This window comes from Myxocyprinus asiaticus, chromosome 6 (genome assembly GCF_019703515.2).
Source record: "Myxocyprinus asiaticus isolate MX2 ecotype Aquarium Trade chromosome 6, UBuf_Myxa_2, whole genome shotgun sequence".
Taxonomy (NCBI): domain Eukaryota; kingdom Metazoa; phylum Chordata; class Actinopteri; order Cypriniformes; family Catostomidae; genus Myxocyprinus; species Myxocyprinus asiaticus.
The window spans coordinates 49,764,674-49,784,017 of NC_059349.1; the positions used below are offsets into that span (position 1 = coordinate 49,764,674).

Below are 19,344 nucleotides of genomic sequence, written 5' to 3' on the forward strand. Positions count from 1 at the left end.
AGAATTTAGAACCATGTACGTTTGACGTCTAAATAACATGACATGCTTTAACTCTGGATTCTTTAAACCAAGCAGAATCATTTTAATCCGTCCAATCTGCCGTAATATGCAAGAATGCACTCAAGTGTATCACTGGGGATAAACTGAGGTACATTGGAGAGGATAACCCTTTTCGAGGGGTTAGACAGCGGCAAAACTGGAATGAAAATATCTCTCACAGATAATCCATGGTCCACTAAATCGTCAATCATGGATATCCCTCTCAAAAATATAGCAACTGCCTTATTCATTCGTGATGCATATTCAATGCAACAATTGCATTACTAACGGCAGATAAACAATCTTCCATTGACACCATCTCATCTGGTATACATTTACACCCATGCTGAGCAGTCAAGGAATCAAACCCATCAGAGTTCAACCCCATTGCTGCTCTCTTTGCCGGCAGAAGTTGGCAGATCAATATTACAAAAATATCACTGTATAAATCAACTCAACTAATGAACATTAAACCAGAAAAGAAAAAAAAGTTTGGAAACTCACTCAAACACGCCACTCAGTCACTCACACACTCCTCTCAAACACGCACATGCACACAGCGAGAGAGAGAGAGAGAGAGAGAGAGAGAGAGAGAGAGAGCTCTGAGCAAAATCTGTGATCGGACACTTGAGTGCTCATGTATTGATCAGTGCTCTCCTGTTGAGATTGACCTTTCATTTACCCAGAGAGCAACTGAATCTCTTGGATTCAACACTGGTCTCTCTCTTCAGCCTCAGTTGATGTTTAAAATTACTTAAAGGAATAGTTCACCTCAAAATAAACAAATTAGTAATTATTTACCCACCCTCATATTATTCTAAACTAATATGACTTTCTTTCTAATTCGGTACACAAAGGAAGAAATTTTGAAAAATATATTCTGCTTGCTGATGTCATACAATGGCAGTGGATGGTGACTACCTCTCAAGCTTCAAAAGGACACTAAATTATAATTCAGAAGTCTAATAAATTATTCCTTGTGACTCTGAAGGCATACAATAAGTTTTGGTGAGAAACAATCCAAAATCGAATTTATAATTTTATGAAAATCTTCACTGATCTTTGCTCTCCTGTGCACATTCATGAGAGTGCACAAGAGCAGCAGAATACACAGACCCCACTCGCAAGATGGTGTGAAACCTTTGGCCAAAATCAAGTAGTTTTTAACTGGTTAGTGAGATGCTGGCTTCAAAATACTGTTATAACAAAGATTTAGTAGATTTAGTACCAGTGGCAGTTTTCAGCAGACGGGGCTGCGCGACGCTGCAAATAGAAACCAAGCAATCGACAGAATGTCTCGTCGTTCATCGCGGCTGGTTGGACAAAAACTCTGATTAACGTAGAAAAGATGACTTTTATTGTGTGTCGTATCACGTCTTATTAGGACATGGTATGACTGTGGCTGCCTTAGCCTCTTCCATCTCTCTCAGTTTGATATCCGAGTACTCCGGTTCATACAAAAAAGGATAGGCATTAAAATGCAACTCCTCTTTGACTTAAAACTTTTCAGAAATGTTTTGTAAATTCGGTTCTCTAGTTTGTGTGCAGCTGTGTTATTTCTGTTGTTAATATCTCTGTGGTGGTCCGATTGTAGCAAACAAAGCGAGTTCTCACTTAATCGCCTCATCTCGTGAGTGAGGCTGCTTGAACTGCTGCACTTGTGCACTTTCATGAACGCGCACAGGAGAGCAATGGTCGGTCAATATTTAAACTTAATAATAAATTAGATTTCGGTTTGTTTCTCACCAAATGTTATCGTATGCCTTCAGAACAAGGCATGAGTCACATGAAATAATTTGTTAGACTTCTGAATTATACTTTAGCATCCTTTTGAAGCTTTAAGAGATGGTTACCATCCATTCCCCTCAGCAAGCAGAATATTTTTTCAACATTTATCCCTGGTTGTACAGAAAAGAAAGTTATTTTGGTTAAGAACAACACGAGGGTGAGTAAATAATGACTGAATTTATATTTGTGGTTGTGTTATCCCTTTAAAGAGATTATGACATGAGGAATACAATTTTTCTTGATCTTTTGACATGTAAGATGTCATTGTACATTGTACTTTCAGAACTCAAAACTTCCTCCTCACTGAAAAAAGAGCATTTGGTGAACCCAAGCAACCAAAACTACTTGTTCTCTACTTCCTCCACATTGTGATGTCACACCAGAGCATGTGAGTGGAGTGGAGCGAGAGCGGTGATAATTCCACCTGAGTGGAGAGCGCCTTTTTGAAGATTCCACTCCGCCCGCTCAGGCCGCTCAGCGCTGCTCGCTCAACCCAGAATGCACTTTGTGATATGCTGGTTTGGGAATTTGTGAAATAAGCAAAAGGCCTGAGGTTATGGAGTTCAAACATTGTTTTAGTGAAGTTGCAAAGCTAAGAACAAGGAAGGAGAAGAAATCGAAAGGGAGTGGAGAGACTGTGAGAGTTAGCAAAGATTCCCTTTGCAATCATAAGTGTCACATTGCCAGAAAGCACGAGGATGTGCTATGCGAACATGGTAGCGCTGCAAAAGGCTACACTACCATTCGATAGAAACTGTTGTATTCCAGTCATGTCAGTGCAGCTGCCAGCTAGATGCAAGCCCAGTTCTGCGGGGGTGCAAAAGTTAGAGCACCCTCAATTGAATATGTAAGCTTAATAATACTGTATATTGGCAAAGCATATTTCCTTGAATCCCGGCGAACACACACACAAAATCCCTGCATCAAAACTAATAAACACGTATGATCTTGTAGATCAGTGTGTTCTAATTTGCAGGCGCAGCATTCTGCTTTCATGCCCACATCACTTGCTGCATTCATGTGCAGAGAAAAAACCTACAAATGATTATAGCCTACATTAGAAAAAAAAAACAAAAAAAAAACTGGCAGTGTAATTCGCGGATTAAATATTTTTGATTTGTTTTGGGATCATTAAACATGACTTATTATATGTTAAATCCATGGTTAAACCCTACAGTACACATAAAGAGCGCATGCACAACACATGATCTTTTGACGCATATAAAGTCCAGATTCACTTTATGCTGCTTTAAAAAATATCAAGGAAAAACAAAGAGGGCCTATGATATTTACTAATATAATAATTATTATATAAATAATCACAGTCCTTTAGATTGCATGCAATTCCTACATATTAAATAGAAGGGAATAGACTATTAATCAAGCAACAATAATGAAAAGGAGAAAAACATTCACTGCTCATTTCTGGATAACTTAATACGCCCTTTAAAACTGAACACAAAATTAGGATGAGAAATTGCTCATTTTAATTTACAGACATAAAGTCTTATAGCATTAAATCAGTATGTATCAAATGTACAGTATAATCATTCCATGGAGACAACTGAAAAACAATTATGAATTTCACCTTTACCTGTAATATTTTCCTGGTACCAGTCCATGTTTTCAATATTGCCACTCGAAAAAACTTTAAAGTTGAAAAGATTGTGGTTTTCCGGGTCGGCTGTGTCACTCCGATCAAGTTTAAACTGAAAAGTGTGAATTTTCGCGCTCATATGTTTTACCACTTGTAGAGGCATGTTTGATTACCTGTTTAAAGTAAATAAAGGTAATTTAGAACTGATTTTTTTTTTTTAGGTATTATTTGAAGATGTTCAGTGGCATATGTGCTAACAGAGAAATATTTGACTGATTACAAATGATAAGGAAGGTCTGGTAGACCAGATTATCTAACAGCCATTATAAACCAGTACAAAATAAACATAAGAGGTTTTATATACAAGACAACAGCACAATTACATCATTTCGGATGTGTACGCTCCTAAGCAAGCCTATATTTCACCTAGAGGGGCACCTCAGTCCATGTGGGCAAAGGGGCAGTTGCTCGGGCGTGTGTGTGCCTGGAAACAAGTATAGCCTACTACAGAGACATTTCATGTCAGAGCGGGATTTGAGAGAATTTTTTTTACCAGTGAGCATAAGCGGTACTTGAGCGGAGCATTTGCTTGGGCTGTGAGCGACTGAGCGGAGTAGAGCGGGTTATAGAGCAGAGTGTCACACTGCTCTGCTTCGCTCACATGCTCTGTGTCAAACTGAGGTTGATATTTGCATCTGACAGCCTCCACAACAACATATCAATGCCTACTTTACCTTATCACTTCCGTAGACTGCACAGTAGCGGTGAGCAGTGAGATTGCAAGGAGAGAGCAGATCAGTCAATAGCAGAGAGCCAATCATAACAGTGGGCATTTCCTGTCAAGTGTTAAAAGAAAAGCAGCACCAAAACCGAGCGTTTCTGACAAAGATTTAGAATGAGGGTGGAAAATGATCATGTTTTAATAATATATGACTGTTTTCTCTCTACAACAACTTTTAGAAGTGAAGGAGACATGTATTACACTTCAGTCAGAGCAAAAAGCTGCACTGTGTAATTTCTGTGCCATTAACATCACCACACAGGTACCTCTCTATCTCTCTTTCTCTCTCTTTCTCACTATGTTTACAGTAGGGTGACCAGACCTCCCCGTTTTCCAGGGACAGTCTCGGTTTTTGACGGTCTGTCCCCGACTGGAGCTGTCCCCAGATATATCCCTGTTTTTACTGCGCGTTCAAAAGTAAGTAGTTCGCTAAGTGAAAATACATGGCAATAAGCCCCTATTGAAGCCTAATGGCAACAAGGTTAAATGTGTGCTGTTTATTTTGACCAACAGAGGGGGCTGCTCACTATAGCAGCTTTAAGTCATTCGTCTTCCTTTACTGATTACTTGTTCGTGCCAGTTTTGTCATTAAGAACAGGACCAGGAAGTAAATGTTTGCAGGGTAAACTTCGACAGCGGTGAATGGGAGTGAATGGGAGATCACAGCACATATTATTTTCATTTACACATTTGCTCCAAGAGCAAAAGAAAAAATCCAATGTTATGTTTGAATGACTTTCCAGAAGAGTTAAAAAAAATAGAGAGAGGTGGATTAAGACAGTCAGATAGGAGAAGATGCCAAATTTAATAGAAACCCCCTCGCAGCTGTGGTCATTCGTTTTTTAAAACTAATTCCAGGGTAATATTACATAAAGCATAATGTTATAAATTTACACTCAATATTTAAAAAATGTATAATAAAAAATAAAAAATAAAAAAATCGAGAGATTTACGCTGATTAATAAGGCGGAAACAGTCTGTGAAAAAGGTCTATTGAAAATCCCCCCTTCAGAAATGAATTTCAGGCCCTGATATTGTCCATAGTGTTTCATATGATTTTAGTTGTAATGCTGAGGGAAATGGTAGTCAAATGAGACCATTTCTTTGGAAATTCCTCTTCCAGTTTGCCAGCAAGCAAATTAGTAGCCTACCGTTTTACGTTTAGGAAAGTGCCAGGTAAAGGTGAAGGTAAAGAGGAGAAGAGAATGAATTTTAGAAGAGTGATTTAAAGAGTGTGACCAAGGGCAGGTGTCCCTGTGCTGTGGAGTCAGCTGCAATAGTTCCTATATTCAATCATTGTTTATATGTTTGTTAAGTTCACTTTTATGCCACAGTGTCATCTACTGTATACAGTACAGAAAAGAATGAACTCATGTAACAGAAGTCAATTAAAAACTCAATTTTACATGCTTATCGGAATTTATTTGAGACATATTCAACAGAGTATGATATACTGTAGTTAATCACATTACTACATTCATTATGGTCAAAATACATAACATCCAAATTGTCCCCATTTTTTAAATCATAGATAAGTAACATGTGAAATTTCAATGACATATTTACCACTAAACTAGAAATGTCCCAGTTTTTTTCATTTTCAGAATCTGGTCACCTTAGTTTACAGTCACTGCACTCAGTTGTTTGAAACTGAGACTTGACTAGCATGCAATGCCTGACCCTGACTGTGGGATTCAACACCATCCATAGAAAAGAATAAAAAATTAGATCTCTTTTTTATCTCTTGTTTTTCCTATAAATGAGATTTAAAGAGAGCAGTAAGACTAAGATCAAAATGGAGACCTCTGCGTTTGTGTCATCTTGGACTTACACTGACACCTAGTGGCTTGGATGCAGCAACATTCAAAATCAATAGTTTTTAGTTACAGATGCCATTGTAGAAATTCACTATATACAGTCAGTCATGATTAATTTAATCAAAGAGTGAAAGTGTCCAATATCAAGGGGGTTACTGAGAGGGTTACTGAGATTAAGCGAGTAGTATTTGGCTGGTCATGTGATTCTAACATGGCCGCCCCCATGAGGGGACCCTCTCCATGTAGAATCAAATAGCTTGTATAAGGTTACTGATATGACTGGAGTCTTCATCTCATGTGACTGTTCATGATTTTATACCTATGTTCCAAATTACAATTAATTTCTTTAGGAGTAAAACTTTTTTAATGAGGAAAAAATTACTGAGTGCACCTTTAAGACTTTTGCTTCTCAGACGTTTTTTTTTTTGTTTTGTTTTTTTTTTTAGCAAAAAGACCTCAGTATTCTCAACAATGGCTCAAACTCTGCTCAGATTTGCCCCAGATTTATTCAAAGTTCACAGTCCCCTGGTGTCTGCCATAACAAATCCTGCACTCGTTTTAACATTCAAAAATGTTAAGATTCAAGATGCGTTACGACAGTGATGTCAAATGCCATTGGCTCTCGTGTATGTTGCGACCGATTGCAACCAAGTTCATGTTTGGCATGGATGAATCTTTTGAATGAGATGTGACCGGTATTTTAGACTTCATGGATGTCACTGCCTTTACGGAGAGGGAAGATTTTCAGCAATTAAAACCTTCAGTTTCACATAAGGTTTGAAATACTATTATAGTGCTTTTGTGTCATTAAAAAAATTATTATTGTGACTGTACTTTTATTTGCTTGTTACATCTTTTATATCGTTGAGAATTGGTTAGGTTTAGAGTGAAAACGTTATTTTTAAATGCTGGAAACTGGCTATAACTGGTTAATTTTGTTCTGATAATTTTTTCATGAAACTAAAGGACAAAGGGTTTATCACAGTATATTTTTGGAAATACACCACTTCATGTTGCCCAAAAAATGAAACGTGCTTTGAGCCTGAAGGAAAATACTGCATCACACATTTCTTTGCCTAATTGTCCGTTGTGGATGTCGTATTCTGTGAAAGAAGACCTTTTTAACAACTATGTATAATTACTACATATACATGCACGGCTAATTCAGATACAAGGAAAACATTATTAGAGGTAAAAAGTACTTCTCTCAGTTGTTTCCAAGTCTTCACTGAATTATTGATAGATATGATGCATTAATACAGATTTGATGCTGCCGGGTTTTGACTCAGAAGCAGATCTTTAATTAATATTTTACTAAACTGTTAATTACTAACGTAAATGCTTGTTACGGTTTCTATTGTGATAAATCGCTAATTTTTGTTTAATTGAGGCAAGTGGCTTATTTTGAGCTTGATTTTCCAGACCTGATTGCTTGCTTCTCTTGAGAGATCTGGCAACGCTGCAGTTTGCATTTCATCCACCACTTAGCGCAGAGTACTGTCATTTTAAAAAGAACAATATTAACCGTTATTTTATTTTGTTCTTACCGGTAACCATTTGGAAAGGAGGCTGCAGAACTTTTGAACTGGAATGGAAACAAACACAGTTTTTGGTCAGAACGAACCGAAATGAAAAACATTTTGTTTTAGTCCCTGCTTGTGAGTGAGAACGGGTCAGAGATTTCATGAATTCAAACATTTCGCCAAAACCTTCCAAGACCGAATTATCTGTTCTATGCTTTCCAAATGAATTTTATTGCTCTATACTTTTACTCTTAACAATGCTCTCATTTGCATCTAATCTCATTTCTCCAAAGCAATTTTGGGAGAAGCACCTGAGTTTACATCTCTAATACTTTTATTATCTCTGACGTCTCTACAGTAGCATCCACCGAAAGGAAAACATTAGCCAGCAGTCTGTTCTACTGCTCTGAGGTCTGTCCTTATTCCAACTCTTACCTCATTACACACAGTTCTAAATGAGCAGGTTTAAACCGAAACTGCTGAGTCGAGGTTACGTCAAAAATAACCCTTGTGTCCTCTTAAAAAAGATGACTGTATTGTTGGCCTCCTATTCTAGGCAGCAATACACATTCATGTACACCAATCCAGTCTATAGTCTCAAAATGTCATTTTCTGTGTTTTGGAGAAGAAGTGATCATTCTAATGATGCTGGGTAATAAAACAGGCTCATTCATACTCAACTAGCTTCTTCTAGGGTTAGTGATGTTTTCAAGACACTTTCAAGACACTTTCAAGTGCTTTCAGTTCTGAAAGTTACAGTGTGCGTAAATAGTCTCTAAACTCATTTTTCATTGTGTTCCCTTTGAGGTATCATTTGGACTGTTTACTTAAATGATAATTAATCTTAACTTTACAGTGTCAAAACTACCAGAACACATACTGTAATTCCCCTTATGTGCTCATCATCTCAAATAATGCAAGAACATATTTTTTGGTTGCATATTTACTGTCTACTTTTGAAGCCATTGCCTATAAAGTTTGCAGTAAACAAACACCCATGAGAAAAACAGAACCAAAGGAAGAATGTAAAACCAATCATACTCTATTTTTCAGAGAGAAATCCTTTAATATTTCATAGTTGACTGCAGTAGTGCTGCAGAGCCAGACATTTGCAAACTTTATTCTTTGCTGCAGAAGCGTTCACCCTGTCTTCCTGAAAATTGTTTAGAGACCAGCCAATCAGATTGAAACTTCTGGTTTTGAAAGACTCTTGCCAATAGATTGCAACAGTCTGGTTCTGGAAGTAAAAATCATATAATTTTTTTCCATAGACAAACTGATTTTCAACGATAACTTAAGCCCTATTCGGATGGTTAGTAGTTGTGTAGTACAGTGCATCCGGAAAGTATTCACAGCGCTTCACCTTTTCCACATTTTGTTATGTTACAGCCTTATTCCAAAATGGATTAAATTCATTATTTTCCTCAAAATTCTACAAACAATACCACATAATGACAACGTGAAAGTAAGTTTGTTTGAAATCTTTGCAAATTTATTAAAAAACACACACACACACACACACACACACACACACACACACACACACACACGTACATAAGTATTCACAGCCTTTGCTCAATCCTTTGTTGAAGCACCTTTGGCACCAATTACAGCCTCAAGTCTTTTTGAGTATGATGCTACAAGCTTGGCACACCTATTTTTGGGCAGTTTCTCCCATTCTTCTTTGCAGGACTTCTCAAGCTCCATCAGGTTGGATGGGGAGCGTCAGTGCACAGCCATTTTCAGATCTCTCCAGAGATGTTCAATTGGGTTCAAGTCTGGGCTCTGGCTGGGCCACTCAAGGACATTCACAGAGTTGTCCCGTAGCCACTCCTTTGTTATCTTGGCTGTGTGCTTAGGGTCGTTGTCCTGTTGGAAGATGAACCTTCGCCCCAGTCTGAGGTCCAGAGCGCTCTGGAGCAGGTTTTCATCAAGGATGTCTCTGTACATTGCTGCATTCATCTTTCCCTCGATCCTGACTAGTCTCCCAGTTCCTGCCGCTGAAAAACATCCCCACAGCATGATGCTGCCACCACCACCATGCTTCACTGTGGGGATGGTATTGGCCAGGTGATGATTGGTGCCTGGTTGCCTCCAGACATGACGCTTGCCATTCAGGTCAAAGAGTTCAATCTTTGTTTCTCGTGGTCTGAGAGTCCTTCAGGTGCCTTTTTGGCAAACTCCAGGTGGGCTGTCATTTGCCTTTTACAGAGGAGTGGCTTCCGTCTGGCCACTCTACCATACAGGTCTGATTGGTGGAGTGCTGCAGAGATGGTTGTTCTTCTGGAAGGTTCTCCTCTCTCCACAGAGAAATGCTGGAGCTCTGTCAGAGTGACCATCGGGTTCTTGGTCACCTCCCTGACTAAGGCCCTTCTCCACCAATCACTCAGTTTGACCGGGCGTGCGAGCTCTAGGAAGAATCCTGGTAGTTCCAAACTTCCATTTACGGATGATGGAGGCCACTGTGCTCATTGGGACCTTTGATGCTGCAAAATTTTTTCTGTACCCTTCCCCAGATCTGTGCCTTGATACAATCCTGTCTCGGAAGTCTACAGACAATTCCTTGGACTTCATGGCTTGGTTTGTGCTCTGACATGCAATGTTAACTGTGGGACCTTATATAGACAGGTGTGTGCTTTTCCAAATCATGTCCAATCAACTGAATTTACCACAGGTGGACTCCAATCAAGTTGTAGAACCATCTCAAGGATGATCAGTGGAAACAGGATGCACCTGAGCTCAATTTTGAGTGTCATGGCAAAGGCTGTGAATACTTATGTACATGTGATTTTTTTTTTTTCGTTTTTTATTTGTAATAAATTTGCAAAGATTTCAAAAAAACTTCTTTCACGTTGTCATTATGGGGTATTGTTTGTAGAATTTTGAGGAAAATAATGAATTTAATCCATTTTGGAATAAGGCTGTAACATAACAAAATGTGGAAAAAGTGAAGCGCTGTGAATACTTTCCGGATGCACTGTACATCTTGCATTTTCTGCCGTCTTTTCTTGACCAACATCCACTTCAGACACTCAAGAGAACTTAAGACACAGCCATATTTAAAGGGCTTAAGGGCTGTAAAGTGCAGATTTATGGGCTTTTTAAGAACATTACAGTTTGCACAGGATTAATATTACCAGGGGTTATTTTTACAGGCTGTTTTATAGTAGGTAAAACGCTGTAATATTTACCGGCGTGGGAACGCGCAGTCTGGAAAAAGGACGTGACCGATTCGCACAGGATTAAAACGACTGAGTTCTGGTAATAATTACATTACCCGTGTCCCCATTTAAATCCTACCAAATAGGGCTTTATAAGCCTTTAAAAACAGACCAAACAATGAGCTCCAAGGTTGTTCATCGATGGTATATGCAGTCCATGTTATTTTAACTTAATTGTTTAAATATCGTGTTTGATAGCGGAATTCCTGGTGAACAACTACATTACCCATGATCCAGCAGAGAAAGCTTCACCAATCAGAGAACCGCGGCCAACATAGCCCGCAAAACGAGCCCAGGTGCGAACGCTCCCATGATGCACTATAAATGATGCAACCAAGTCGGCCTCCCATCACCGTTGCAGTGATTACTTGTGTATTTGTACATATTGGAATATTTAACAATAAAAGCTATGAAAAGTGCTATACAAATAAAAATGAAAGTGAATAAACGTAAAATATATTGTTTATGTACAACTTAAAATCAACAGTTTTATGAATTGCCATTGTTTTTTATTCAATTCGCAATGCTTCATGGGATTGTAATCCGTGCACTCGTGGAAGATGTTAAATACACAGTCTTGTACCTTTGCCTTTTTGTCTGATTTTCAAATACTTTTTTGCCTCAAAATAAAGTTTTTAATATTGTGATTCACCTCAGAGCTGGTTGGTTTGGTTCATGGCTTACAGCTCTTTTATGGAGGTATGTAGTATTTCCAATCAAGCTGTAATTTGGGCAAATTAGGATACATTGTGTACATTTAGGATACCATAAAATGTTAGCAATGAAATAAGCCTCAGCAAAACAAAGGAGACATACGTTTTTTTTTTTTTTTAAACATTAAAAATTTCATTTTCATCAGCGTCATTTACACCACATAATTTTATTAAACACAATACAGAATTTGAGATGTGGTGGAAATGACATTGTGGCGGAAATTTACATGACTTACAAAAATGTGTCTGTTAGTAGACAAATAAAAAAAATAGAGAGACTTTGAAAAATTTAAACAGCATGGCTATTTTGGTCCACCAGCTGGACCAGCACCAAACCAGCATTAACCAGCATGGAAATTCATTCTGGTCTAAACTGGTCTTTTCAGCAGGGTAGAGCACTACATATATAGATCTGTAAGATTCTTATTGGATCAGACATAGACTGTGCCAGTTTCAGGATCGGATGCAATATAACATTGCTATATTATCGATTACTTTCCTTTCTGACACAGATGTCTGAATGGGACAGTTACGTCAAGGTGACGACATAGTGTCTCCTAAAGGGAAGTGGCTAAAGTAAATAGAGCCAGTCTCTCAATGTCTATCTTAAATAATGCTTTTCCATGATTTGAAAAGTTCTTGGAGTTGCTGAGAACTCTTTCATTTTGTTCTTCACAATTCACATGGCCTAACAAAGATATTTATTTATTTTTAAATAAATATTTATTTTTGGAAAATAAGCATCTATTGTTGAGCTAAATCGTACCTAGAACCTTTTGTCAGGTTTTAAAAGTATGCAATTTTACAAGCATACAATGGAATCCAACTATGAATTATCTCAATTATACATGCATTGAGATTTAATTCAAAATGTTTCATTTCTCTTAATGGGATAGTTCACCCAAGAATGAAAACTCTGTCATCATTTACTCGCCATTATGTTGTTCCAAACCTGAATTAATTTATTTCTTCTGTGGAATACAAAGGAGATATAGGGCAGAATGACAGCCTCAGCCACTATTCGCTTTCAGTGCATCTTTTTTTTTTCCATACAGTGAAAGTGAATGGTGACTGAGGCTATCATTCTGCCTAATATTGTCTTTTAGGTTCCATGGAGGAAATTAAGTCATACGGGTTTGCAACAACATGTGAGTAAAAAATGAGAATTTGAATTTTTGGGTGAACTATACCTTTAAGAGAAATGAACTGTTTTGAACTACATCTCAGTGCAGGTATATCTAATTTTTAATGGAAAAACAAAACAAAAATACAGATTTTTAAGACAATACTTATAAAAACAACGAAGCAGATCTTTTGGCAGTGCAGCCCAAACAATTCCACCCCACTTTTCATCTTATGTCATTTCAATGAAGTGTGTATTAAGACACTACAATCCACTTTATACATTTATTCATAGCTGAATCCTGCTCATGTGAGCCAGCAGCTGCTCCAAGTCAACATGTATAATTACCTCTGTGGTGTAAGCTGTCAATTATGAACATACAATCAACAGCCACACTTTGAATTAATGAGTTATAAATGGCCTTTGTTTCCCTCCTCTTGTTCTCCAAACCACGTCTGTTCATAAATTGGCATTTGATTGAAAACATGAGCTCTCAGAGGCTGAATGGGGAGCAGGGCCTGCTGGGGCCCTTGTGTTGTTTGTGTCTCCATGGGTGTTAGTGGAACTGTGATTCAGATTCATTGAACATGCTGAAGCTCTGAGTGATAATCAGACAGAGGGAGTAATTGAAGGCTTCAGAACTTATACAGCCATAATGAGGTGAATCACAAAAAATAGAAAATAAAAATAAAAATATATATATATATATATTTTTTTTATTATTATTTTTTTTTAAATTATGCATTATTTTCCTGACAGTTAAGCACATTTACCACAAATTCTCATTACCGCAAAGCATCCGAACGTTTTACTTTTGAGTTTTTTTTTTAAATGCCCATTTTTCTCAGTGGCGATTCTCATTAGATTCTTGTAATAGTGATTTTTAAAGCAAAACATTGCTGTTATACAGTATTTAAACCAGCATAACTTAAAGGCAGTAAAAGAAATACTGTCAAAAGTTATCAATACTTTATCATTTTTAAATATTTTTTTTATCGCATTACTGTTATAAGAATTTATTTATTTTTTTTTGGCATTATGAAATGAGAATCGAGGGAGGGATGTGAATCTATATGCAAAATTGAAAACTATTGAAAAATATTTTAAGTAAATATAAAAGTTGATTTTTGGGTAAACTATCCATCTAAAAATGTTTGCTATTTTAACGAATGTAAAAATGCTACATGTAAAAAACTTTGGTAACACTTTACAATAAGGTTCCATTTGTAAACATTAGTTAATGCATTAGGTATCATGAACAAACAATGAACAATATACTGTATTTTTTACAGCATTTATTCATCTATGTTAATGTTAGTTAATAAAAAGAAAAAATGTCATGTTAGTTCATAGTGCATTAACTAATGTTAACAAATACAACTTTTGATTTTAAAAATGTATTACTGTATGTTGAAATTAAAATTAACCAAGATTAATTAATGCTGAAAAAGTATTTATCATTGTTAGTTCACGTTCACTTCAACTAATGTTGTTAACTAATGTTAACAAATGGAACCTTATTGTAAAGTGTTACCAAAACTGTTAGCTGCCTTGTATGGTAAACTGTTTTGCATTTTTATGGTTTAAAAAAAATGCTATAGTAAAACAAATGTTAATTATTTCTTTAGAGATTTAGAGATTTTTTTAGACTTTTTTTTAGTTTTAAATAGAAAATTTATATTTAATTAAACAAGATGATGCATGTCATTTTACGATAAATTATTGTAAATAAAAAACAAAACAAAAAAACTTCTGTTTTTTTTTTTTTTTTTATTCTACAGAAAAAGAAAAAAAAAAACTTTTAATTGTTTACCTTACCATGCACGGTGAAAAATTATATTTATTTAAACAAGACAATACATGTAACTTTAAGGTAAATTAGTGTAACTTTTTTTTTTTTTTTTTTTAAAGGGAAAAAGAAAAAATGCTACAGTAAAAAACTGTTGATTGGTTAAGCTTACTGTGCAAAAATTATATTTAATTAAACAAGACAATACATGTAATTTTACGGTAAATTAGTGTCTTTTTTTTTTTTTTACAATTTTAATGGAAAAAATATATAAAAATGCTACAGTAAAAAAAGTTGATTGGTTAACCTTATCATGTAAAAAAAATTAATTAATTAAACAAGGCAATACATGTAATTTTACCGTAAATTATTGTAAATTTATTTTTTTAATTTTTACTGATTTGAAAAAAATGCTACAGTAATAAAACTGTTAATTGGTTATCTTACCATGCACAGTGAAAATTTATATTTAATTAAACAAGACAATACATGTAATTTTACGGTAAATTAGTGTCTTTTTTTTTTTTTTTACAATTTTAATGGAAAAAATATATAAAAATGCTACAGTAAAAAAAGTTGATTGGTTAACCTTATCATGTAAAAAAAATTAATTAATTAAACAAGGCAATACATGTAATTTTACCGTAAATTATTGTAAATTTATTTTTTTAATTTTTACTGATTTGAAAAAAATGCTACAGTAATAAAACTGTTAATTGGTTATCTTACCATGCACAGTGAAAAATTATATTTAATTAAACAAGACAATACATGTAATTTTACAGTAAATTATTGTAAAACCTTTTTTAATTTAGTGGATAAAGAATGTAAAAATGCTACAGTAAAAAAACTGTTAATTGGTTACCTTACCATGCACTGTGAAAAATTATATTTAATTAAACAAGATGTAATTTTACAGTAAAGTATTGTAAACATTTGTTTTATTATTTAGCGGAAAAGAATGTAAAAATGTTACAGTAAAAAAAACTGTTAATTGGTTATCTTACCATGCACAGTGAAATTTTATATTTAATTAAACAAGACAATGCATGTAATTTTACTTTAAATTGTTGTAAATTAATTTAAAAATTTTAACAGAATTTTTTTTATTCTATAGTAAACAAAAACTGTTAATTGGTTAAGCTTACCATGCAAAATTTCTATTTAATTAAACAAGACAATACATGTAATTTATTGGTAACTTACTGTAAACATTTTTTAACATTTTAATGGGAAAAGAATGTAAAAATGCTAGAGTAAAAAAATCTGAATTGGTTAACCTTACCATGCAAGGTGAAACATTAGATTTAATTAAAAAAGAAAATACATGTCATTTTACGGTAAATTATTGTTCCATTTTTTTTATTTAAATGGGGAAAAAGTAAAAATACTACAGTAAAAAACTGTTAATTGGTTAACCTTACCATGCAAAAAATGATATTTAACTAAACAAGACAATACGTGTAATTTTAAAGTAAATTATTATGAATATTTCTTTTTTAATTTAACTGAAAAAGAATGTAAAAATATACAGTAAAAAAAAAAAAAAAAGGAATTGGTTAACCTCACCATGCATGGTGAAAATTTATATTTAATTAACAAGACAATACATGTAGTTTTATGGTAAATTATTGTTAATTTATTTTTAAATTTTAAAGGAAAAAAATGCAAAAATGCTACAGTAAAAAAAAAAAAAAAAAAAAAAAACTGTTCATTGGTTACCTTACCATGGTGAAAAATTATATTTAATTAAACAAGATAATACATGTAGTTTAAGGTAATTTATTGTAAAGAAAATTTACGGAAAAAGAATGTAAAAATGCTACAGTAAAAAAACTATTAGATGGTTACCTTACCTGCAAAAATTATATTTAATTTAACAAGACAATACTGTGCATGAAATTTTACTGTAAATTATTGTAAAAAATGTTTGTTTTTTTATGTAAAAAACCTAATAGTTAACTGTGAAATTTTACATTGCGTTTAAAACAAACTATTATACATTATAAGCATATAAACGTTAACTATTAACTTTATGGTAAACTATTGTTAAAATTACAGTGAAAAAAAAAATTGTGTTTGTGTGAGTGACTGTGCACTGTCTATGCATATTTATTGGCCATTGCTCCTGGAAGGGCCTCTCTTGATTAAATTTAAGTCATCGTGTGGCCTTTTGTTATTTGTGTTATTACGGTGGCTAACAACAGTACATTTAAAAACAACAGTACATTTAAAAGTGCAAAGCAGATTTTTGTAGTCCCAATAGGTCCATCCATCCATCCATCCAGTTCTATTATAACACTTCTCTGTGACTCTGTGAAGAACCTTTGACTAAGCGTCCTTGTTAATGAGTGAATAGCTAAACCAAATAATCACCAATCTTACCAACTGCTGGAAGTGTGACATTACAGACACTGAGTGTGAAATACATATAGGGGTGCATGCTTGCTCATAGGCTTTTGTTCAGTTGTGTCCATCTCTGAGCAGACAAAGGGAGGTGCCTGGTGAATTGGGGGAGGGTTGAGATGACAGGGGGCGGCACACGCTTTGACAAATCAAGATGGCAGGTGCCAGGAACCTAAATGAGCTTCCTCATTAGCATCACAAAACACAGCGGTACGATCTAGAGAAGCTGCCACAACCAATAGGAGAGCTCGAACTTCTTATGAATATCTTATGAATATTTTTCTGTATTACAGAGCAGAATTATGCTGTCATACATGTTTTATTGCCACAAACATAATATGGTTTGATGTCTTAATGTCACTCTATATTGGCATTTGGTTTAGTGAACTATTACTACAGTAGAGTACAATGGCAGCAAGTGATCACCCATTTTCAAAGGTTTTACTATAGGCTACTTTTGGTACTCTATGCATGTGATGTACCATTTCTCATGAAAATTTTACATTATGTAAAACACACACTGTAAAAGGTGGTTACTTGCAGTTGCTACTTTAAGGTTCTATATGTGCTTGAACTGTATAACTTATATTTATGACTTTAATTTAGATGTACATTTTTTTAGGCTACCTGACTAAGCACTTTGTATAATGTATGTCAATGTATGTAACCCATTTGAATATATATTTAGATAACAATCTGACATGGATGAACTGACAAGTTACCCACATGGTAGGTGGTACACATGCTGCTCCACATTGTCTCCTGGTGCATCTCAGATTTCTGTGGTGCAGTTTTGGGTTCTAATGCTCCTTCATTAAAACTTTTGCACAGTCCAAACAAGCTTGACCAACTGAGCTCAGTGGAGACCAGTATCTCATAATCATGAACAAACCTTATGGAACACCCCTGTACAGAGTAGAGGCATCCAACCGAACAGAAAAACACTCATATTCCCATGATATTCCCTTGATACTCCCACGCAACCTGAGCATTAAAGCATGAAATCTCACGCCACCATATGGCACGCATAAATACAATTTTTGTTCATAATTACAATTTGTGCATTGATCATTTAGAATTGCATTGCTTTCTATTGACCATCTATTAAAACTGTAAAACGTAACATAACATAGGCAGAATAAAGTGTTAGTGATCAATAGATGAAGAGTCACATGCTGACGCATTATAAGATAATAGATCACACGCGCGCGCACACAAACACATGCACTTACGGGATGCAGAACGGGCTGCACTGAGGTGTAGATAAACACTCCAGATCCACAAAATCAGAGTCACTTCCAGTCCGCCAGTCCGTCGCATTCTCACTTTTATTCCGATGTAAACAAAGAGAACCGCGGCGTTATTCCTCCTTCACTCTCACCCCTCCCTGTACGGAAGGGAACCCACAGGAGTCTGCGCTATTTCTGCGATATATACGTACGTGCGATGTGCGCAATACAGCCAGCTTTCCAATATTACCCGGCAACAAAAGGCCTCAGAAACGAATTGAAGTCGCATTGTTTGTCAAAACATGTTTTAGAGGAATATCGCTTCAAGGAGCGCTCAATCTGCATTGTTACACTGAGAGGAGATAAAGAGGAACGTTTTCGGGACGGTCGCTGTCCAGGTGCTGAAGTTCATAAGGTCTCGGGTTTCCCCTATGCGGGAGAAAGTGGTATAGCCCACCAGCACACATGGGCAGCAGGAGCTCGCGAAACATTTGAAGAGAGGGGTGGTTGGTTAGTTGGTTGGCTGGTGGGCTCCTTAAAGGGATAGTGCACCCCAAAATGAAAATTCTGTCCTAATAATTTTGTAATTTTTTTCTAAATCTGTTGTTTTTTTTTTTTCGTACATGGAACTCGAAATGAGACGTTTCAAAAAGTGCTGTCCATAAAGTGAAAGTAAAAGGGGAGGGGGGGGGGGGGGGGGGGCGGTCAAGCCATAAATAGAAAAAAAGTATCATAAAAGTAGTCCATATGACTCATGCTCTACAATCTAAAGCCATAAAATAGTTTTGTGCAGGAACAGACCAAAATTCCATCGTTATTCATTGAAAACCAATGAGGTTTGATGTTATTGACATGTCATTAATATGGGTTGACCAGGGTCAGAAATTAAGTGGGGCTCGGGGCAAAAATGTCACAGAAAGTGACAAACATGCCCCAGAAATTCAAAATGTCATGGCAAAAATTGCACTGTGATAAATGTTTTTTATTTGTAACATCTGATCTAGTTCTTATATAGTTATATATTAACAGAATATGTACACAATATTGCCAAAAGTATTCGCTCATCTGCCTTTAGACGCATATGAACTTAAGTGACATCCCATTCTTAATCCATAGGGTTTAATATGACGTCGGCCCACCCTTTGCAGCTATAACAGCTTCAACTCTTTTGGGAAGGCTTTCCACAAGGTTTAGGAGCGTGTTTATGGGAATTTTTGACCATTCTTCCAGAAGCGCATTTGTGAGGTCAGACACTGATGTTGGACGAGAAGGCCTGGCTCGCAGTCTTCGCTCTAATTCATCCCAAAGGTGCTCTATC

General features: G+C 35.7%; 1 protein-coding gene across 1 annotated transcript in view; it reads right to left on the bottom strand.

The window, feature by feature from the left end:
- Positions 1-18,508, bottom strand: part of LOC127443138 (contactin-associated protein-like 2) — an 88,252-nt gene extending 69,744 nt beyond the window's left edge. Inside the window, exon 1 of the mRNA XM_051701675.1 lies at positions 18,030-18,508. Coding sequence (XP_051557635.1) covers positions 18,030-18,117 — 88 coding nt within the window. The 5' untranslated portion in view covers positions 18,118-18,508. The remainder of the gene's footprint in view (positions 1-18,029) is intronic.
- Positions 18,509-19,344: the final 836 nt, after the last annotated feature.